The following is a 24,881-nucleotide window of genomic DNA, read 5'->3' on the forward strand; positions in this document are numbered from 1 at the left end:
TAGCCACCTTTTGCCTTGACAGCTTTGCCCACTTGTGGCATTCTCTCAACCAGCTTCACCTGGAATGCTTTTCCAACAATCTTGAAGTTCCCACATATGCTTTTCCTTCACTCTGCTGTCCAACTCATCCCAAACTATCTCAATTGGGTTGAGGGCGGGTGATTGTGAAGGGCAGGTCATCTGATACAGCACTCCATCACTCTCCTTGGTCATATAGCCCTTACACAGCTTGTTGTGTTGGGTCATTGTCCTGTTGAAAAACAAAAACACTGAGCACAAACCATATGGGATGGAGTATCGCTGTGGTAGCCATGCTGGTTGAGTGTGACTGGAATTCTAAATAAATCACTGACAGTGTCACCACCAAAGCATCATCAGACATGCTTCACGATGGGAACCACACATGCAGAGATCGTCCGTTCACCTACTCTGCATCTCACAAAGACATCTCAAATTTGGACTCATCAGACCAAAGGACAGATTTTGACCAGTCTATTGTCCGTTGCTTGTGTTTCTTGGCCCAAGCAAGTCTCTTCTTATTATTGGTGTCCTTTAGTAGTGGTTTCTTTGCAGCAATTCAACTATGAAGGCCTGATTCACACAGTGTCCTCTGAACAGTTGATGTTGAGATGTGTGAACTCTGTGAAGCATTTATTTGGGCTGCAATCTGAGGTGCAGTTAACTCTAATGAGGTAACTCTAGGTCTTCCTTTCCTGTGGCAGTCCTCATGAGAGCCAGTTTGATCATAGCGCTTGATGGTTTTTGTGACTGCAGTTGAAGAACCTATCTAAGTTCTTGAAATGTTCCGGATTGACTGACCTTCATGTCGTATAGTAACGAGGGACTGTCGTTTCTGTGTTTATTTGAGATGTTCTTGCCATGATACGGACTTGGTCTTTTACCAAATAGGGCTATCTTATGTATACCAGCCCTACCTTGTCACAACACAACTGATTGGCTCAAATGCATTAAAAAAGGAAAGAAATTCCACAAATTCACTTTTAACAAGGCACACCTGTTAATTTAAATGAATTCCAGGTGACTACCTCATGAAGCTGGTTGAGAGAGTATTTTGATTTGTTTAACACTTTTTCCCATGTATTATTGCATATGTGTTATTTCATAGTTTTGATGTCTTCTCTATCATTTTACAATGTAGAAAATAGTAAAAAGAAAGAAAAACGCTGGAATGAGTGTCCAAACTTCTGACTGATACTGTGTGTGTGTGTATATATAGAGCGAGAGTTGCACCCCTTCTGAAAAAACCTACACTCGATCCCTCCGATGTCAACAACTACAGACCAGTATCCCTTCTTTCTTTTCTCTCCAAAACTCTTGAACGTGCCGTCCTTGGCCAGCTCTCCCGCTATCTCTCTCAGAATGACCTTCTTGATCCAAATCAGTCAGGTTTCAAGACTAGTCATTCAACTGAGACTGCTCTTCTCTGTATCACGGAGGCCCTCCGCACTGCTAAAGCTAACTCTCTCTCCTCTGCTCTCATCCTTCTAGACCTATCGACTGCCTTCGATACTGTGAACCATCAGATCCTCCTCTCCACCCTCTCCGAGTTGGGCATCTCCGGCGCGGCCCACGCTTGGATTGCGTCCTACCTGACAGGTCGCTCCTACCAGGTGGCGTGGCGAGAATATGTCTCCTCACCACGCGCTCTCACCACTGGCGTCCCCCAGGGCTCTGTTCTAGGCCCTCTCCTATTCTCGCTATACACCAAGTCACTTGGCTCTGTCATAACCTCACATGGTCTCTCCTATCATTGCTATGCAGACGACACACAATTAATCTTCTCCTTTCCCCTTCTGATGACCAGGTGGCGAATCGCATCTCTGCATGTCTGGCAGACATATCAGTGTGGATGACGGATCACCACCTCAAGCTGAACCTCGGCAAGACAGAGCTGCTCTTCCTCCCGGGGAAGGACTGCCCGTTCCATGATCTCGCCATCACGGTTGACAACTCCATTGTGTCCTCCTCCCAGAGCGCTAAGAACCTTGGCGTGATCCTGGACAACACCCTGTCGTTCTCAACTAACATCAAGGCGGTGGCCCGTTCTTGTAGGTTCATGCTCTACAACATCCGCAGAGTACGACCCTGCCTCACACAGGAAGCAGCGCAGGTCCTAATCCAGGCACTTGTCATCTCCCGTCTGGATTACTGCAACTCGCTGTTGGCTGGGCTCCCTGCCTGTGCCATTAAACCCCTACAACTCATCCAGAACGCCGCAGCCCGTCTGGTGTTCAACCTTCCCAAGTTCTCTCACGTCACCCCGCTCCTCCGCTCTCTCCACTGGCTTCCAGTTGAAGCTCGCATCCGCTACAAGACCATGGTGCTTGCCTACGGAGCTGTGAGGGGAACGGCACCTCAGTACCTCCAGGCTCTGATCAGGCCCTACACCCAAACAAGGGCACTGCGTTCATCCACCTCTGGCCTGCTCGCCTCCCTACCACTGAGGAAGTACAGTTCCCGCGCAGCCCAGTCAAAACTGTTCGCTGCTCTGGCCCCCCAATGGTGGAACAAACTCCCTCACGACGCCAGGACAGCGGAGTCAATCACCACCTTCCGGAGACACCTGAAACCCCACCTCTTTCAGGAATACCTAGGATAGGATAAAGTAATCCTTCTCACCCCCCTTAAAAGATTTAGATGCACTATTGTAAAGTAGCTGTTCCACTGGATGTCTTAAGGTGAACGCACCAATTTGTAAGTCGCTCTGGATAAGAGCGTCTGCTAAATGACTTAAATGTAAATGTAAATGTATATATATATATATACACACACACACACACAGTATCAGTATATATATATGCGTTTTGGCCTCAGACTAGGGTTTTTTCGGCTGTTCGTGCACACAAACAATTTCTTGAGGCAAACCGAATTTCGGTAGCTGAAGTCAACAGTTGGTCCATAGTAGGAATTCTTCAATTAAGTGTCATTGAGATAGATGACTCATTTTCATGCACATGTTTAACGTGAGAAATACTGCACCAAACATTTTAATGTAAGATTGCGCAACAAATGTCTTCAGAGTCATCTTAGATTGACTATTTTGAGTAAGTCTATACCGACTATTGCGTCTCAAGACAGACAAACTGCTATTGACACTTTTTCATGGTTTTCAAGCGAAGGTCTTTTAAGGGAATTATGCTAAGCGCACTTGTTCCGTTCACCTAGCCGAGTTCGGCTAGGCGCCAGACGAACCAAAGCATGCGGAAGCCTTAACAGTCTGACACTTATAATTGGGCCTCAGCCTAAAACGGTCTGATTATAATAAATGTCTTTGCCTTTGGTGATCTTGATCCTCCCCACAACAATTATGCTAATACATAAAACATACATGGCTATCACTACAAGCATCCACCTGGATTATTATGGTTTATCAAGCACTGTTGTATGATAAGAATGTCAGGGCTCCCCAGGGCTGTTTTTTTTTTAATGTATTCATATCCTTACACAATGCTTACACCAGGTGGCAGTGTAACGAAGCAAATCAAGTAGCCTAACCTCCTCCACTGGAAATCTAGATCATTAAAAAAAAAGCTCTTCATTGGTCAGTGTTTCGTTATCACTATGAAACAAAGTAAGAGGTTTACCACAACATAGAGACATCACCCAAAAGTTAGCAAGACACATCTTTTATTTAATAAATAATTTACAATATAAACAGTTGGTGTGTCACACCGCTTGTGTCCTACATACAAACACAGTTTGATCTTTCTGGCTTCTGCCATTCGGCCAAGTGTTTAAATGCCATATTTTCTACCGTTACAAATCTGACAACCTCTATTCACAATCAAGTTCAAACCAAGTAAGAGCTAAGTGAAAAGAACATAAAGTGCTTTAAAATTAAAAACATGAACACCAAAAAAAGGGACACTTTCTTGTATTCCCTTTTTAGATATCCACCTGGATGGAATCCAGGTTAACTTGTGTCTACTCCTGAGCAAGAAAATGAATGCTCTGAAACTACAATAACCAGGATAGGATCCCTGCCATTGATAGATAGCTGAACACTATCCCCTAAAGACCCTACAGCTTTGTGATGTGGTGTTCACGTTTTCATCAAATTATTTTAAAATAAAAAGGTTACATTCACCAAACCCTTTCTCATATTTAAAACTGTAGTGAAATTCAATACAGATAAAATACAATATTTTACACACAAATGTATATACAATCTCACATTACACATGTAGAACCATATAGAAAACTCAAAATACAAGTTACATCTATAAAAACAAGATTCAATGTTACAATCATGTTTGTTTATTTGAACAACTTTTTTTGCCAGACTAAGAACAAACTGCACCAGTACATGTAGTTAGGCCTGCCAAACACTTCAGTGTAGGGATATATTACCTTGTTAAGTTGTTGAATAGATTAGTACTAAGGGAATGGTCAAATCTAAATATATTCTACCGAGATGAAATAGGAAGGGAAAAAATGAAGCAAATCGTCTGACAAGGTTGTATCCTTTGAGCTTTACTTCGGTATACAACAAATAATTAAAATAAAGATCAAACCAGAATGTAGGTTAAATGTCTTGTTCATAATTAGCAGGCCTTCGGGGTATTAGTACCTCCGCCTCAAGATTTAGGCTAACTGGTGAATGACATTATTACTATGAACACAAACAATGCAATTGGAAAACTACAACAAATCAAAATGGTACTGTAGATGTATGCACATCACACGGGTCCTGCATATGACTAGAGGTACAATTCAAAACCGAAAACTGACAACTTCTTTGCCATATGCTGCTCTGAATATGTCTATCCACTAAGATCATTTAGCACCTTCCAGCATTCTACACAATCAAAAGTTAAAATACTTAGGCTTAGATTCAATCAGATCAAGCATTAACCCGCTCTACATCACACATGCAAGTGTTCGAACTTGAAACAGCTGCATAGGTTTTCTACTAATGCGACTCGGCGCATCCAATGGCAATGTACGCAATAGGTATAACGCCGGGTGCTGCTTTTGGATTTGACAGCTATTCCATTCCAGCCATTCCAATGAGCCTGTCCTCCTATAGCTCCTCCCACCAGCCTCCTCTGATACAGGACCTACTTTCTGCTCTCTACAGAGTGGTCAGAAAGACTATCTTTCTCAAACCAAATACATGGCCATGATACCTACATCTGTGTGGAACTGTTGACTGCCTAGAAAAAGAGAAATAACTCACAAAAGACCTGTAGAAATCAATTTCTTGGCCATGGTACATGTTGGTTGGTTGATTGGTTGAATGAAGGGATGAGATATACTCTGTAAACGTGATCTGGGTTTCTGCATTATCTGTGCCCTTGGTAAAGTTTGTAAAGGGCTGTTTTCTTATGAACATCTTAATTACACCCTATACAAAAAATACATTTATCATAATTAACACTTTTAAACGCCAATATTCAAGACAGCCTGTTCTGGCGGACACACTAAACCACAGAGGGGCACAACCACACACACACAATCTTACAAAAGACCTGGCATTATGACCTATTAACCTCCACAGCAGACTAGACTGTCACTTGCTGCTTTGACATCCTTTTGGCCCGAGTACTTTCTCCAAAAAGCTCCGGCTTTTCCAAAGCTGGAAGCTCATCAAACAGTGAGCTCCTTCTGGACAGACATTAACAAAAGCCCCTGTCATGTACTCTAGCCCAGACCCATGAGCCACAGAGAGCTCCACTGGCTTGGCACAAGTGAGGAGAGGAGATCAGCAAACTCTTCTTTCTGTAAGAGATCATCTCGTCTTGCTTCCCATAGGCATGCAGTCCCAGTGGGAATGTAGGATTTAATCCCAGCTGGATATCCAAAGTGCTGGGGCTCCTGGGCTCTCCTCTCTCACCACTGCTCCTTTAATCAAAGGACCAGTCCTTAAACCAGCTGAATGAACGCAATGATAGGTGGGAGCACAGAGAGCTCACCTCTTCCCCAGATGTAAGTCAACACATGATGACAACAATGATGAGACCATGGGCTGGGATGAGTTTGATTGCAAATGAGCTGCTGTGTCCCCTCAGATGCATGGACGGCCCTGCTGTCTACACTGGCCACCAGCCACTGAGAACAGAGCAGTAGAGGTGAAGTATGACACGGTGAGGGCTTTGTTTCACACCCACTGACAGCTAGCATAATGAGGATGATGTTGGCAGGGCACTATAGATGAACCCAGCAGCACTCAATCCACAACAACATAGACAGACAGTTGAGGAGAACTAGCGAGAACATATCTGATCCCCTCGGTGCTGCATTACTCCCAAAAGCATCCTTTTCAAAAATGTGGTATTTGTCCTTGTTGGAGTGGAGCATTTTCACGTCCTCAAAAGCATAGTAGGCAGCCATGGTGAAGTTGATGTCCCCAGAGGAAAGCAGGTCGAACACACAAGACTGGAAGTACAGGTCTTCCACTGGGAGGCGCTCTTTACACTTGGCCATGGCAGCCTGATAGGTAAACCCATGGGACTGGCTGCCCGTCCTGCTCTTGACCAGGCCGTGGCCCTCCACAGCACGGTCCCTGAATTTCCTGAAGTCGATACGTTGGTTGGCGGGACAGCCGTGCAGACAAAGATACAGGTCCTGGTTGTCTCGGTCTTCTACAGAGTTCACTACTTCCTCTGGCATCCGCACAGCAAAGGTCAGGTATCGGCCCACCTGCCGGACCACAATAGTTGTACCGATGTAGCGTGCGTGGATCTCCACATGCTGCCCAGGCACCTTATCCACGATGCGCAGCGTGTTGGCCCCGTGGCGGTCTCCACCGTTCTTGGAGCCGTCGGCGAACGCCGCAGGCAGCTCGTCTGTCTCTGCGTGGTACATCTTCTGGTCCACACACTCCTGAAAGTTCTTGAAGATGATTGTCAACTGTACCGAGTGAGAGAGGGAAGAAGATTAGAATTAGCAGTCAGCACAACAATAGCCAATATGTTTCAATATGTGTCAGGCCTTTTGAGGATGAAAATAGCAAGGTACATATAGACATCAAATTATTAAATCATTGAACAGCAGTTGAAATTATTTTTTTAACTGTATGGAACCTCTATATTTACATGTTTATGTGGACAAGAGTTAGTGGTAGGTCTACACAAATGACTGAGGGGAATCTTTTTGCTTTGGCATTAAGAAGACCAGTAGTTTGTATAATGCAGACACATCTACACCACCACCCCAGTTCAGTGTCACATTTCAGCTCTGCCTCAACATGGGGGAGGCCAAAGTAAACGCTCTCAGAAAACACGGGTATAGGCCATGTTAAATCGGGCCTCAGTGTGCAGACACAAAGACGAGCCATTCATAGTGGTGAAAAACCTGCCTGTGAACCCCAGAACTGTGCTCCAGGGAGTGGCACTGAGCCAGGAGGGAGAGCGTGCTCTGCTCTGTGGCTAATTAACTAAGGCTGGTCACTTCTCTGCTTGCATGATTTCATTAGGACGCCAGTGAGCCGTTGTCTCAGAAGTGACCCCGGGACAGCCGATAGGCTCTGATCTCAAATAGGGGGCAGGAAGTAGAGCACCAAAATGCCCTGTTATTACCCAGTCAAGTCATCTGCCAACCCAGCCCTCAACCCACCCCTCAATCATCCCACCCCACAATCCCCCATTCCCAAAAGTTTTTTTTTACCTGCCACTGACCCCTCTTTTCGAAGGATAACATGATCTAAGAACATGAAAAACCCTCTACAAAACCCCTGTGCATAAAGAAACAAACTGTTTCATCAACCCATCCCTTGAATGAAGGTAGTGCATACAACAGACCATTCCATACACTGCAGCAGGAACCCATATGAAACAGAGCTACAGAAATACCCAGTCTTGTTTGTACAGGTGGCATAGGCTTCTGCCTTGTTTTCCCTTTGTCCAGACTGAATAACTTCAAAAGCTGTGTAATTTGCTTCCAAGTACAGCTGTGTAAAAATATCATTACCTTAAGCACACAGAAAAAAAGCCAGAATGCTGAAAGTGCATCATTAGGTCTGATGATGGAAAATTGGTCTCTCTCTTTATGTGATTGAGGACAAAATGTCAGTGTAAACCCTGCAGTCAGGATATAGTGCACGGAGGCCTATTGGTCACACAACCACGACTGCCAAAATCGTACCAAATGTGGACCTAATATTAAATGACTTTGCAGACTACAAATGCTCAGGGATCTTTGTTTTCACCTCATGTTCTAATGAAATACATTTCTGGGGTGGCCCTCCAGGCCGTCCAATGTACTGTAGAAACAAAACAATGATAATTTATGAGGTATCAGGGCCAACTAATGTGCAGAAAATATCTGCAGTTTCCTGCATGGCTTGAGCACTTAGTTAAAACAACAGTTTCTAACTAACATACACACAATGCTAGGGTATGGACTGCTACACATAGGGTGGGCCTAAAATTCTACTTGGCTGTCCACATGATGTTTATACTGCGGGTATAATACTGGTATATCATTTGTAAACCTTATCAGGATCCCAACAATTGTTCTGTGTATTGCCTATTGGTCTGCGATGGAACTGATCCAAACATTAACCAGAGTCCACAGTAAAACATTCCCACGGCTGCTCCTACTTCTCTGGCCACATTAAAGAGGCCCACAACCTCTTACATACGAAGGTCTTACTTAAGATAATATTTCTTGATTTGAGAGCTCTTACAAATAAATCACTGCAGTACAATTTGTCCAACAACATTCCATTCAGTGTTTCAAACAAAGCAAAAAATATTCTCTCCCATTACCTGAAAGGGCTTTCTTTAGTAAGAAAAGGGTAAAATAGAGGAGTAGCAGCCTTGCTCAGGAGACAACAAAACTTTCCCTTCCCTAAAATGGCTATGGTAGCCAAAATAATGGCCTGCATGCCCAACATTTATGTACATGACCCTAAGCATGATGGCATGTTAATTGCTTAATTAACTCAGGAACCACACCTGTGTTCAAGCACCGACTTTCAATATAGTTTGTATCCTTCATTTTGCTCAAGTATTTCCATTATTTTGGCAGTTACACGTATCTTTTTGCTATCTTTTTGTGCTCTACTTAGATGCATGTCTACAGTCCTCCACGGTGGTGAGAAGACCAGTGTTATCAGACGTTCTGCAAGGTCTGTTGGTATTTCTATGATAAGGTCGTGTTGTGAAATTCTAATTCAATAGAGTAGTTTTTCAAGGATTCAGTCTGTAGCAATGAAATAATCACAGAATACTTGGATCAGTAGCAATGTCAAGCATCACCAGACACTGTAACTGTGGTGTACCCAACATACAGTCAATATCACATTGATTCAAGATGATAGAGATATGTAGCGGCTACTCTCACCTTGCTGGTGGCCGTAGCAGAGGAGCCAGGCACGACAGGTGTGTTGGTCACCTGAACAGACAGGTATTTGTTATGGATAAGTGGCCAGGCTCCCTCCACCTTGCAGGTCTGGAAGTCATCGCTGAAGGTACGGAGGTGTGGGTCTCCAAAGAAGCCGCAGTGGGTGTAGTTGGGTGGCGAGGAATGGCGAGGAAGGCTGCGTTCGTAGTGACACTGCTCCGGCCCATCGGAGCGCTCCTGGCTGTCAGGCTGGAGCTGTGGTGGTGGGGGTGGAGCGGGGGTCCGGGCTCGAGGCTGGGTTGTAGGTCCCTCCTTGGAGCAGTTGTGTTGACTCATGAGGTCCTCTATACCATGTTGGGCTGAGTGGTAGGCCAGGTCGCCTCTGCAAGTGCGTGCGGTGCGGCGTACACAGTTGTTGTACGCCCGCAGTGCCGTACAGAACTCCTCCTCCGGGCCAGAGCTTGAGGTGGAGGCCCAAAACTCTGAGTTACACTTGAGGATCTTACACTGCAGACTCACTGTAGAGAGGAGAAGAAAACATTAGGACCATAGATCACACAACAATGGCAAACCAATACCCACAATGGACTGTTCATCCAATCACTAAACATGGTGTTGAACAATTAATGTACTAAACAAACAGGAAAAGTAGGTGTTATACAGTCTTATCTGTGTGTTTGAAACCCTTAAACAATAACCTATGCAATGGCCAGTCTTTAGACTCCTATAATCCAAAAAAGCCCTGCAGCATTCTTTGAGTTTTTCCATGTTTTTTCAGTGTCTCGAGACAAATTGAGCATTTATTTCCATCAAATAACTCTGACTTCAAGTGTAACGAAAACCAAAATTCCACCAAATATGTGGATTCCAAGTGGCTGCAGTTTGCCAACTCCATCATTCCACTGGGCACAGACTTCAATTCAACATCTATTCCATGTTGGTTCAATGTAATTTCATTGAAATGACGTGGAAACAACTTTAATTCAACGAGTGTATGCCCAGTGGGATGTGTATGCACACTTCATTACAAATCAAGTCTGCGCTGAGACTTCATACAGCACACAGTGAGTTTAGCCTTTTCCAAGAGATTCAGTGAATCTGCAAAAGATCATGCATCATAAAAAAAATGGTGGGAGACATGGTATGTAAACTTGTCATAAAAAAGCATACAAATTTGATTTCAACAGGGACATTGGGGGCTACATTAGGAAAAGCACCAACACACACCTCATTAATTAGTCAAAACAAGCTACTCAGAAGTCTTAACTGCATAAATTCACAGCTACCTAATGTTCGCATCTATACTACATTCTCCTGTTGCATGGCTAAAAGCCAGAACGGAGTGAGGAAATTATTATTTTGAGAATTTAGCTATTGTTGAGGTGAACTGGAAGTGGGATGATATTGTGCGAGCCAATGTGGGAGGGAGTGAATGAAGGCAATGTAAGTTGCTATTGTGAAGAGACCAGCAGTCATAAATTTGCCCTGTGTAAGGGGATCAGGTTGTTCATCAGCAATGGATTGTATCGTGTGGGGGGGGGGGGGGGGGTCAGACAGGAAAGAAACTAGCTCCAGGACCAGAGAGCGGAACAGAAGAGAGGCCTCACCATTCCACAGGTCAAACTGGATATTAGATATCCACCTGTCCATTGCAGAAGGCCTTAATCAAAGAGTAATGCAACTTCCAACAGGCATTCCCCAGAACTTAAATGACATGACCTGAAATTTAAGTTGCTTTGGGTGGCATGGTATGGGGAGGGGGGGGGGGGGGTTACATAGGAAAGAATAGATGTAATTCATAGCAAATACCAATACAATTGGATCTCCTAACTTCACCCTAATAAACAAACTTCAGTTTAGGACGAGTCTACATGTAACTTTGCTGCACCAAACGTTCACTCAGAACTTATTGACCAATGACTATACAACACTTTGAAGTCACACTTTCAGTTATTAATACTGATGACTCTACCATTCCACCCCAACTATTCCAACCTCCACACAGCACACACCACTCCCTCCCATTCCCAGCAACAAAAGGCATGTATTATCATGCATCTGATAAGTGGCAATAAACTAATCTTAATCTTGAATAAACGTCAACAACAATTAACACTTGCATTATCACTTTTTGGTTTGGCGGTAAATGACTTGAAAGAGAAACTGATAAAAGTCGGTAAATGAGCAAATTGATTTCTACGAGGCCATGGAGATAGGCTATTTCTGCATCTCATAATAAGGAAGAAGGGCTCAAGTAAGACCATTATAACCAGTGTTATATCAAGGTGTTTTAATGTTGCTTAGAAAGATCCATGCAGGTCTAATAATAAATAACCTAAGCATGGTTACGAATTGCTCATTGTTCATCCAACCAAAAATAAGCTAAACGCCTGGGATTCAGGGATTCGTGGATTTCCCGAACTATTTGTCTTTACTTTCTTTAGACCGACGCAATACGGGTAGAAATGGAAAAAGGCAAGTACCGTTAGGTTACTTTAGAAAAGAGGGTTAGAATGCGTAAACCCTATCCCCTCCCCCCAAACATAACACAACTATGGGGTTATACAGCTTGGGTAGCATAGGCTTGAGCTGTGTAAAATTATTCAATAGAAACAAAAAAGTCTTACTCCCATGTGACGATTTCTTTTATTACGAATATACCACCTCAACATGGAGCACAAGAAACGCGAAACCATTGGCGGTTCGTACCGACACTGTCGATTCCACAGGACTCTGACATGATATGTTTTACCAGTGTTGACATGCAATTTATAAAGTAAGTCTTCCATTTTTGTTGATAAACTCAACTAATTGTCTCGTTTGACAAATAATGTAGGTACATGTCTATACATCCATCTGGCAGGTTGTTTAAGTAAGCTATGTGAGCTGCAAATGGTTACCATAGGGCAAAACAAGGGTTGTAATAACTAGATAATAATCATATTAATACAGTTAAAGCGCATGATTTAAATAGTATCTCTATTGCAAAGTCTTACCAGAAGGAAACAGGCAAAGAAACAAAACAAGGATCTTGCCGACTTCAAGCGCCGAAGGTCCTGCTACTCCCTTCCCCATAACCGTCCATCCAGCACGGGGTCGCACTTCTCTCCTCTCCCTGGTCGAATCAAATCAAGAAGGTGGAAGAAAAATGAATTAGGAGATATTCCTATCGTCTATCTTGTTGAATAACACGGAGCAGTAGGCTACGTGAGATCTGAAGTCACGTAATGCAGTCATGTCCTCGATCAAGTACTTGTTTCGAAATCTCGAAGTAACTTTCGCCCTCTTTCTAGGAGCCGATTCAATGCACTCGAATTCCTCAGCAAACAGTAAAAGCTGGCAATCGATCTTGAATTTAGGGAGTGTCAAGAAGGTGCAGTTTATACTACTCACTGGACCAATGAGGAGCCGTTGTTAAGCCTTCGTCCCCTCCTGAGTCTCAAATTACAACTCAACCGTGTAGATTGTTCATTATAGCACGTTGGGCCTCGACAGTTTGATGGGAACAAAAGTGTTTTGCTTTGCTGCTATATAACATGCTAACCTTAATAACGTTATTTCTATGTTGCGTAAATCTATGTTGGGGCAGAGGTTAGCCTGCATGGGTGAATGTCACTTCTCTTGCGCCTTGACTTAGCCTATAGTCCAGTATGAAAATGTTTAACCTTGTAAACCATGCTAATAGTAGTACAAAAGACAAATTAACATATACGTCACAATGTCAAATAGGCTATGTCAAAAGTTACCACTTATAAGCCTGTAGGCTATACGCCCTTTAGGTTAATAATGTATTATTGACTCATATTGTGTTATGTCTTTGTGGCATTTCTTTAATAGACTCATAATCAATGATAACGTGACTGATTATACGCTGAGTATACCAAACATTAAGAACACCTACCTAATATTGTGTTGGGAAGTCATTGCAAACACAAACACTGTTTTAACACTTTTAGATTAAATAAACGAACTCCCTACAAAAATGAATGACTTCTACACAGAATTCTTGTCAGGTGTTGTTCGTGACAATCTGTGTAAAATTGAAATTGAATTTAAATGATGGAGATAAACAGCAAAAAAGGATAATAGCATTTCTCCTCAAAAAAAGGTACTCAAGCAAAACGTGTTATTTTAGCTGTGTCAAATAAGTAGTACGATATATTACGCTGGTTGGTGCACTGTCAATGAAACCTCCATAACACAATAGTTGGTAATTGATCATCCAGATGATACAAACACATTGAAGGCTAGTATGGTTTAAATTGGTGCAAACATTGATGCTTTGCCTTTTAGTAACATGATACATAACATCTTTATGAAATCACAATTGAAAGAAAACATACGCCAGCCAGCAAACAATTGAGAAACAAGTAAGCAGATGTTCATTAAGAATGTTTTATTTGTCTGTCTATTAGTTCTATACATTATGTCATGATTTGGATAATGAATAGGCAATATGCACCAGGACTTGTATGAAGAACTACTACACATGTTGATCAACCACCCATCAGTACAATACTGCTCTACACAACACTGTTTGCTCTGTAGGTCTACAGTAGAAATGTAACTGAAGCAAGTCAAGTCTGTTTTGTGGTGTAAAATATGTCTGACCATGTTGATCAATTTTTGTAAATCCTTAATGTCAGGCAATGAAGGTGGCTGATGCCCTAAGACATTGAACATATTGATGCACCATTGCACTTCAATGAGAATACTTAAGAATAATATCCAGCTAAGAAGTTATGTAGGCATAAATACATACTGTGTAGGCTATACTAGTCTATTGGGGTTGATAACAAACCCTGGGAACATTAGCCTTCCCTGAAAACCCCAAACACCATCCAGACTAACTAATTGTCTGGAAAGAGATAGCCATTGTTCTATAAGTGAATATGATTATTAAACCAGATTAAACGGCATAGTTTGTTGAAACTACATGGATGTGTTTAGACATTTAGTTGGGCCACTTGAGTGATATTACATTGATAGTGCTTTATTTCTTAACATACTTATATTCTGTAAGGACTGGAAGATGTTTTGGATTGCTTAACAATGTATGGTAACTGACATGTAGCCTAGACTTGTAGTGTGGTAACTGACATGTAGCCTCAACTTGTAGAACACTCAATCACATTTCACTGTAGGCCTACAGTGAATATATCACATCTCAACCGGGACCTACAGTATAAAGCCCCCATGTAATGCCTCCTGCAAAGCCAGCTAAAACCAACCCCCCCCCCCAAGCTAAATCCGTCCATTGAACAAATAGATGTTGTCTCATTGGCCAAAATGAGTTTTGATTTCATTTTAGTCATCACTGACCTTGAAATATAAACCTAGGGCCTATCCTTAGGCTTAAAATACCTAGACCTAAATGTCGATTTAAATTCATAAAATTACTACAGCGTTCCAGATGTTTCCTTATATATTTCGGGGAGATAAGCCTATACTGATAATGCATCTGGCCCATAGCCACATATTGTATGATCTGGTTTATACGACACCCGGTGAAGATACTTCACACTTTCCAACAGATGGCGCCTGTATTAACTCTAGATATCAAACCTCACATCATGACAAACGCACATGGCATTATGAGTACCGGGACAAGTTGATCTGTCATTAAATGTGTGCACAGGTCTATTATTTGGCGGTTTAGTGCAACTGTAGCCCACAACTGTCAGTCAGTCATCAACATTGTTAGGCCTACCACCCCATTTCCTTTCTATCACAGCGAATAAAGAAGCCCATGTTCTATGTTTTATTTATTCAAAACAGAAATATGATAGGCGCTCGATTGGAAGTTTTCTGATAGATTCCAATTCCATTTTATTCTGAATAATGCATTCGTAAAGGGTTTGATTTTAGCATTGTGAAAGAGGAGAAGCCAACGATATTGTTTAATAGAATCGTATTATGACCATTATGAATTTACAATAACCCATAGACCGTAGGCTATACAAGTATCCTAGTTGTGTAGCAATGCCATACCCTATGTCAATGCTTATAGGCCTAATAACATTTAAAACATGTTATTACAGCTGGACAACTTGCATTGCAAGTTCACTTTTGTAGTATGTAGGCCTACTATGTAGGCTATAGCCGTTTTTTGCCAAAAAATGTAAAGAAAGTCTGTAGCACACAATGCCGGGCAAATGTATTATATGGGTAATCAACACACAATATGGATTACCGTTACGCTTCACAATAGAGGTAGTCTCCTATAAATCCACTGTCAAAAACACAAACATTTTCAAAATAAAATGACCCATTGACAGAAATATTATGAGAAGCCTCCACGAAAATATATATTTGGATTTTAGCCTGGAAAAAATCTATAAATAGCCTAATTGTTCGCTGTTGAGAAACGACCAATACCAACCTTTGCGACTGCATGGATCCCTCCAAGTTTAGCTGCTGAACGCGAGGAAAGCGCAAAGGCGAGAAGTCCCGAGTCCGAAATTCCACCCAAAATAGGTGTTGTGCAGCAAAGTAATCCAAATGTTTCGCATATACCGTTGTTTAAATTGGTGGAAAATGCGGACCTCCATTCATGGTTTCCCTCGAAGGTGTCTCAAATAAGGAGTGTGAAATCAAAGTGATTTTTTGCACACAATAATTCGCATTGAACTAGAGCACCCGATCAACTCATTGATTCTCATACACTTGGATACTAATTCTTCCTCATTCCGTTGACTGAACATTCCCCCGATATAAACGTTCACGTCTCATAAAATATTACCATAATTAACAGTTGTTCTCATCTCTACGCTTGTATTCCTGATCTTAGTTTAGTTGGTTCTCGTTGACGTTGAGAGGAAGAGCCCTCCGGGCACCGCTGCTGCTTCACATGGGCTGCTGATATCTCTGGCCCGACTCCTTGCCTTGCTCACTGTTGTGTAATGGATACTTAGAAAATGTGAGAGACAATGATCGGCTCTACATGACGCCGCTGGGACCCCTCTTCAGTCCCCCGACACCTCGCGCCGTTTCAGGCGATTTGCGAGTGTTTAGACTGGGTATTTATTCTCCAAATATTATGCATAAACTGGTGCAACTAATTTTAATAAACCACAATAACTAAGATTCATGCTCCTCCTTCACATTTCGTACCTCCCACCACTCTGTATTACACTATAATAACTACACTATAACCACTATCTTATCAAACGACAATAATAATGATGCATACGCTGTTTTAGTATTTTATGCCAAAATAGCCTACCATTCACTTCGCCGAGATTAAAAGTGAAAGGGAAACGGCAAGTACAGTAGCACAGCATGACTAGAGCTTGGGTCCAAATCCAACATGACTATATATTAGATATTAAAAACTAGCTTTGGATATGGCCAAATTTAGAAACGGGATGGTAACGGATGGATCAGAATCAAAGACAGAGGGGGGAATAGGGGAATTACACTGCACCTGTGTTTTAGGATCAAACTCAAGCAGAGTGACCAGACCACCCCCTCCTAGAGAGCCATTACAAGGCCGGGCTCCAACCCCATCCCTCCAGGGAGAAGGCTCTCACTGCCTCCACTGCTCTGTGATCAGGAAAATCCATCAAACAGGTGATTGGAGTCAACCATATCACTGAGTCATGGGATAGACATTTGCTGAGCTCCAATGGTGTAGGCTATTATGCCTTCTTTCCAGATGTAGCTAGATAGAAAAATACCCAGCATGGGCTGGCATCAGAAACAGGTAGCCTATGAATCTGAACATATTACCGGACATGAACCACTAAAAATGTCAGTGAAAGTAGCCCATTTCTTCAAATGGTGTCATAAACTTGTGCATTGAGTGCCATGTCAAACATGAGAAATATATTGCTTCTCTTGGACAGCTACTATGTCATACTGTAGATAATGCAAAATATCTGAGTCCATCACATTTATCCTACTGGGGACATGGAGTATGTTCATATAGTTACAGCCTGAATTCAAAATTGATTAAAACATTTTTTCCCTCACCCAACATAATACCCCATCATGACCAAGTGAAAACATGTTTTTAGACATGTTTGCGATTAATTAGGGCCAATTTCAAGTTTTCATAACAATCGGTAATCAGCATTTTTGGATGCCTGTTACACGAGTGCAGCATGGAGACAGGGTAAGTTGCTAGCTAGCATTAAACTTATCTTTAAAAAAACAATCAATTTTAAGATAATCACTAGTTAACTACACATGGTAGTTAATATTACTAGTTTAACTAGCTTGTCCTGCATTGCAAATAATCAATGTGGTGCCTGTTTATCATCAAATCACAGCCTACTTCGCTAAACGGATGATGATTTAACAAGCGCATTCGTGAAAAAGGCACTGTCGTTGCCCAATGTACCTAACCATAAATATCAATGCCTTTCTTAAAATCAATACACAAGTATATTTTTAAAAACCTGCATACGTAGTTAAAATAAATTAATGTTAGCAAGCAATATTAACTAGGGAAATTGTATCACTTCTCTTGCGTTCTGTACAAGCAGAATCAGGGTATATGCAGCAGTTTGGGCTGCCTGGCTCATTGCGAACTGTGTGAAGACCATTTCTTCCTAACAAAGACCGTAATTCATTTGACAGAATTTTACAGAATTATGACATAACATTGAAGGTTGTGCAATGTAACAGCAATATTTAGACTTATGGATGCCACCCGTTCGAAAAATACGGAACCGTTCCTTACTTCACTGAAAGAATAAATGTTTTGTTTTCGAAATGATCGTTTCTGGATTTGACCATATTAATGACCTAAGGATCGTATTTCTGTGTGTTTGTTATATTATAATTAAGTCTATGATTTTATATTTGATAGAGCAGTCTGACTGAGTGGTGGTAGGCATCAGCAGGCTCGTGAGCATTCATTCAAACAGCACTTTCCTGCGTTTGCCAGCAGCTCTTCGCAATGCTTGAAGCACAGAGCTATTTATGACTTCAAGCCTATCAACTCCCAAGATTGAGCTGGCAATACTATTGTGCCTTTAAGAACATCCAATAGTCAAAGGTATATGAAATACAAATGAAATAGAGAGAAATAGTCCTATAACTCCTATAATAACTACAATATAAAACTTCTTAACTGGGAATATTGAAGACTCATGTTAAAAATAATCACCAGTTTTCATATGTTCTCATGTTCTGAGCAAGGAACTTAAACATGAGCTTTTTTACATGGCACATATTGACTTTTACTTTCTTCTTCAACACTGTGTTTTTAAATGATTTAAACCAAATTGAACATGTTTCATTATTTATTTGAGACTAAATAGATTAGATGTAATATAGATGTAAATAGATGTATTATATTAAGTTAAGTTAAAATAAGTGTTCATTCAGTATTGTTGTAATTGTCAATATTATATATATATATATTTCAATGCGAATTACCATAATTAACAGTTGTTCTACGCTTGTATTCCTGATCTTAGTTTGGTTGGTTCTCGTTGAACTGATGAACTCATTTTGCAGGGCTCTGGCAGTGCTCCTCCTGCTCCACCTTGCACAAAGGCGGAGGTGGCGGTCCTGCTGCTGGGTTGTTGCCCTCCTACGGCCTCCTCCACATCTCCTGATGTACTGGCCTGTCTCCTGGTAGCGCCTCCATGCTCTGGACACTACGCTGACAGACACAGCAAACCTTCTTGCCACAGCTCGCATTGATGTGTCATCCTGGATGAGCTGCACTACCTGAGCCACTTGTGTGGGTTGTAGACTCCGTCTCATGCTGCCACTAGAGTGAAAGCACCGCCAGCATTCAAAAGTGGCCAAAACATCAGCCAGGAAGCATAGGAACTGAGAAGTGGTTTGTGGTCACCACCTGCAGAACCACTCCTTTATTGGGGGTGTCTTGCTAATTGCCTATAATTTCCATCTGTTGTCTATTCCATTTGCACAACAGCATGTGAAATTTATTGTCAATCAGTGTTGCTTCCTAAGTGGACAGTTTGCTTTCACAGAAGTGTGATTGACTTGGAGTTACATTGTGTTGTTTAAGTGTTCCCTTTATTTTGTTGAGCAGTGTATATACACACACACACACACACACACACACACACACACACACACACACACACTATATATATATATATATATATAAATAAATTGTCCAATTAATCGGTATCAGCTTTTTTTTGGTCCTCCAATAAATCATTATCGGCATTGAAAAATCATAAATCGGTCGACGTCTAGTATTCACACCTCTGAGTTGTGTTTTAGGTTAATGTCCTGCTGAAAGGTGAATTCATCTCCCAGTGTCTGTTAGAAAACAGACTGAACCAGGTTTTCCTCTAGGATTTTTCCTGTGCTTAAAGCTGTAATCCTTTTTTTATCCTAAAAAAACTCCCTAGTCCTTGACGATGGCAAGCAAACCCATAACATGATGCAGCCACCACCATGCTTGAAACTATGAATAGTGGTACTCTGATGTGTTGTGATGGATTTGCCCCAAACATAACACTTTGTATTCAGGACAAAAAGTTAATATCTTTGCCACATTTTTTGCAGTATTACTTAAGTGCCTTATTGCAAACAGGATGCATGTTTTGGTATATTTTTTATGCTGTACCGGCTTCCTTCTTTTCATTCTGTCATTTAGGTTAGTACTTTGGAGTACAATGCTGTTGATCCATCCTCAGTTCTCATATCACAACCATTAAACTCTGTTTTAAAATCACCATTGGCCTCATGGTGAAATCCCTGAGCAGTTTCCAGCTCAGGGCTGCCCTTCACTAATGGCTATTGAGAAGAAGAATTTTTACATTGATGTAACAGCTCACACATGAAAGGCTGCTAACCCAGTGTGAAAATAACGGCTTTAGAAGTGCCGGATGCTGGCCCCCTGTCCCAAACACAGCTGGTGGGGGTGGGGTGGGGTGGGGGGGGGGCTGCCTCTCTGCAACAGTGTGGTCAGTCAACACAAATAGTCAGTTGACATCAGTATGACAGACTGCAGTTTTGTAGAATGATTTACTGTACTGACATAGTAGATAGACACACACTACCAAAAATATAAAGGCCCACTGTAAAATAGAAGGCCCACTGTATTTTTTGTGTTGAGATATCAAGATGTCAAGCTCATTGCATTTCAACCGTCAATGTTTCAGGACAAATTAGATACAACAGGGCGGCAGGTACCCTAGTGGTTAGAGCGTAGGGCCAGTAACTGAAAGGTTGCTAGATTGAATCCCAGAGCTGACAAGGTAAAAATATATTGTTCTGCCCCTGAACAAGGCAGTTAACCCACTGTTCCTACGCTGTCATTGTAAATAAGAATTTGTTCATAACTGACTTGCCTAGTTAAATAAAGGTCAAATAAAAATCTGCAAAATGACTCAAATGTTAAATGCAATCAGTCATGCAACTATTATTACCCAGAGTGAAAGAAATGATCAATAAAGCCTTCCATTGGCTCCCTGTGATGTCCTTCACCACTGAATACTGACAGCAGAAATATCATTATGTTTCATTTAATCCATTATACCAAGTCTGTCAGGTCTAGACCCACATAAAACTCCAGCCACTGAAATAGAAAATGAAGGTGAAAATGGGATTTTGTAAGGCTCAAACTGTCAGGGCTCAGGATTTACCTATTAATATTCAGGAAAGGAGATCATGAGCCCCCTGATACCGGCGAAACCATTTATTTTCCAATTTGTTAATGTAAAAAAAGTATCAAGGAATCAAATGGTTATATGCTGTCTACTAGACTTCCTCTTATGTTTATTCAATGAATCTATATACCTGTGACCCAAAGAGACAAAGATAGCCATAATGAACAAACCAAGTTCTTTATAAAAGTAATATTACCCTGTAGTAGTCATTCTATGTCTTACATTTCTGAATGTGTCGCTTTGACACTGTTTTGAAAGGGAAATATTTCTGATTCCACTTTAACTTGATCTAATTTATTTTACACAAAAGGTTGTGTCAGATAAGCTGTTGGAGGGGTCAGGCTAATATATATGAAACAGCTTTGCAATGTTTATGTAAGGTGGTATGAGTAAATACTGCTATATCAGACAATATTCCATCTCTATAAATGATATCTTTAAAACACATTTTGTGTATGAATGTCACCTTGGCTGTAGCTGATAGTCAGCCTTACAGAATAGACTGGGGTCATTAAGGGGACAACAAAAGAAGAAAACAATGTTGGCGACAGAAGGTAAACAACCAGGGTCATTAATATGGGTTCTTCAATGTCACTGTTAGGTGAATGCTTCCTCTCAATGTTTTTAATTTCTATCAGAGAGATATACAGGAAATAGTACCGGTCTTCCTAATATTCAAAGTTCAACTGCAAAGACGTCATATGTCAGGGTTTGTTTTGAAAGTTATTTTTCAGCCACACACATGGCTAAGATCACAACAATTTTGCACCCTATTAGTCCCTCCCTGGCTTTTGGCAGCATATCAAAAATAAAGGCTTGCATGACAAACAAGAACCTTTAAAAAAATATTTATTTAATCTGCTGATCATTAGAACTTCTTATAAATCTAAGCTTGTGATGACAGCCTCTGTTTGGATACAGGTTTGTTTACATTCTTAGCCATCGTTCTGTTTTTGCTTGTGGGAGATTCCAGATTCTGATTTGTGTGCACGGAAATGCAAATAGGTGCAAAACATTCATAATGTTAAGTTTCACCTAATACCAGTCATTGAACAATAACAATGAGAATACAGTCATCCACATTGTTAAAATGTGTCACTTACAGTGCCTTCAGTAAGTATTCACCCCCTTTGTTATGGGAAACCTAAATAAATTCAGGAGTAAAAATGTGCTTAACAAGTCACATAATAAGTTGCATGGACTCACTCTGTGTGAAATAATAGTGTTTAACATGATTTTTGAATGACTACCTCATCTCTATACCCTACACAAACAATTATCCGTAAGGTCCCTCAGTCAATCAGTGAATTTCAAACACAGATTTAACCACACAACTAGGGAGGTAATGTAAATGCCTTGTATTGGTAGATGTGTAAAAAATAATAAAGCAGACATTGAAAATCCCATTGAAGAGATCAATTACACTTTGGATCCAGTCAATACAAAGATACAGGAGTCCTTCCTAATTCAGTTGCCGGTTTGGAAGGAAACCGATTAGAGATTTCACCTTGAGGCCAATAGTGACTTTAAAGTTTAATTGATGTGATAGGAGAAAACTGAGGATGGATCAACAACATTGTAGTCACTCCACAATACCAACCTAGTGAAAAGAAGGAAGCCTGTACAGAATAAAAAAATATTCCAAAACATGCATCCTGTTTGCAACAAGGCACTTAAGTAATTCTGCAAAAAATGTGGCAAAGAAATTAACTTTTTGTCCTGAATACAAAGTGTTATGTTTGGTACAAATCCAACACAACATCACTGAGTACCACTATTCATATTTTCAAGCATGGTGGTGGCTGCATCATGTTATGGGTTTTGCTTGCCATCGTCAAGGACTAGGGAGTTAATTTGTATTTTTTGAATATTTAAAGCATACAATATACTTACAGTGAAGCCACTCAACAACTACATCACATTAGTCATCTAACAGACTCCCATCCAGAGTGACACACAGAAGCAACCAGAGTCAACGCCCTGCTCAACGGCATGTCGACAGATCTCCCACAAGGTCGAAAATGGGGAACCGAACCAGTGATCCACCAACTGCCAGGATACCAGCCCTCCAAGATCCCCCCACAGTCCCCCAAGAGCTGCCCCTCAACCATATGTGACCCCCCCCCCCCCAAGAAAAAAATGATACATTCAATAATTCCATTCCCCACCCCCAAGACCCCCCCAACAACCAACAAAATGAACAATAGCGAAAAAAGAGAAATAGAAAGGAAAACAGAAGACAACAATGCAAAAAACAAAAGACATCATGGATAACAATCATAACAGCAAGGTCAACCGAACATGTTTGAGTGTATGTATGGCACTTTTTACGTGTGTGTCTGTCCACGTATGTGTACATGTGTGCATTTCAATGAGTGTGGGTGTATATGCATGTGTACATACACCTGCACGGCATCAGCCTCAGGCAAACCGGCATTAACTAACAACACTGCCCCTGTGTCATTCAAACATACTTTTTGTTATGTTTTATTTTGACTTAATTAAAAAAAAACTTTTTATCTTTGACCGTCATTCTGTCCCCCGCACAGCAACTCCACTCCCACTTGTCTCCAATTTCACATCTCTACTCTCAGTTTCCCTAAGCCCATCCCACCTATCTCTGCTGGCCACCCTCTTCGGATTTCTACGCATCATATATCTTCAACTATGCTGTGATGTTTAACAAACAATTTCAACCTATATAATCGAATAGAAGCCACAGATTGCAAGTTGAAGATAAATAGTTTTACTAAGAGTATTATATATTCGTAATTGACTGACCTGGTCTCTACAGATCTCCCAACAGTACGACTTCTAGGGTCAATTTTAGATCAATGTTATTCATTTTTAGCCATTCCTGAACCTGAGACCACAAACAGGCTACCTGAGGGCAATACCAAAATAAATGGTCTATTGACTGTATCCTCACAACAAAATCTGCAGAGCTTCGATTATTAATTGTATTCCCGAAATATTCAACATTTTGTTGGTGGCAAGAATTCTATATAATAATTATAGCTGAAAAGCACAAAGTCTTGAATCTTGCGTTGTTTTATATATCAACTCATACACCCTGTACCATGGAGTCGGTACATCAAAAACCTCTTCCCAACTATTTTGCAATCTGTATGGCACAGCTGTCAACATCCTGGTCCTCAAATAAAACTGGTATACTTTCCTATTTATGCTATTTTTATTCCTCTGTCAGTTTTGATCCTTTATATTGGGCAGACAGACCAGTTCCCTACCTCCTCCTGCTGCCACCTGCCTCCTCCATTTTTGGGTTAATGCTGTAATCAATTGTAATCTTGGATTGAGCAGACCTTCCCATGCAATTCTGATAACTCCACAAAAGACAAACTCTACCATTCCAATTTACAATATAATTTAAAAACAAAATACCATTTCAAAAATCTTTCCCATAAATACAGGTCTTTAAACAACCAGCACATTTGAGTTGGATTATAGAGTTGTTTAGGATAAAAATAAACAGAATAGAGTTAAACACAGGAAAAATCCTAGAGGAAAATCTGAATAAGTCGGATTTCCAACAGACACTGGGAGACAAATGAACCTTTCAGTAAGACAATAACCTAAATGCCAATGCCAAATCTACACTGGAGTTGCTTACCAAGATGACATTGAATGTCCATGAGTGGCCTAGTTAGTTTTGACTTAAAATCGTCTTGAAAATCTATGGCAAGACCTGAAAATGTTTGTCTAGCAATGATCAACAACCAACTTGATAGAGCTTGAAGAATAAAGCTACACATCCGAAAAAGTTCGGAACAGTTCGTTCATTTTGTTGTTTGTTTGTTTTGGTCTTCGCCAAGATTTTTCTTGTCTTTTCGGGAGCTGAAGTCTACGCCTCTTTGTTGGTCAACAGTAGGGATTCTTCAATGAAGTGGTTGTTGTCATTCAACTAGAGACAACTCATTTTCACGCACATTTCTTCAATTGAGAAAT

The 24,881-nt window shown here is 41.1% G+C and overlaps 1 protein-coding gene across 1 annotated transcript; it reads right to left on the bottom strand.

The window, feature by feature from the left end:
- Positions 1-3,631: 3,631 nt before the first annotated feature.
- Positions 3,632-16,351, bottom strand: LOC115134254 (repulsive guidance molecule A-like). The gene is made up of 4 exons (XM_029668041.2): positions 15,692-16,351; positions 12,306-12,424; positions 9,310-9,827; positions 3,632-6,873 (listed from the first exon to the last, which is right to left on the bottom strand). Exons 1-4 carry the CDS (start codon positions 15,703-15,705, stop codon positions 6,169-6,171), a joined length of 1,356 nt encoding a protein of 451 aa, XP_029523901.1. The 5' UTR covers positions 15,706-16,351; the 3' UTR covers positions 3,632-6,168.
- Positions 16,352-24,881: the final 8,530 nt, after the last annotated feature.

The sequence above is a fragment of the Oncorhynchus nerka genome, linkage group LG9a (assembly GCF_034236695.1).
Source record: "Oncorhynchus nerka isolate Pitt River linkage group LG9a, Oner_Uvic_2.0, whole genome shotgun sequence".
Lineage (NCBI taxonomy): Eukaryota > Metazoa > Chordata > Actinopteri > Salmoniformes > Salmonidae > Oncorhynchus > Oncorhynchus nerka.

Bases quoted from the DNA above. Each gene is read 5' to 3' on its own strand.
- LOC115134254 (XM_029668041.2), bottom strand. The intron at 9,828-12,305 runs GTAAGACTTTGC...TCCTCTCTACAG, and splicing joins TCTTTGCCTGTTTCCTTCTG to TGAGTCTGCAGTGTAAGATC. The intron at 6,874-9,309 runs GTGAGAGTAGCC...CACTCGGTACAG, and splicing joins CTGCTACGGCCACCAGCAAG to TTGACAATCATCTTCAAGAA.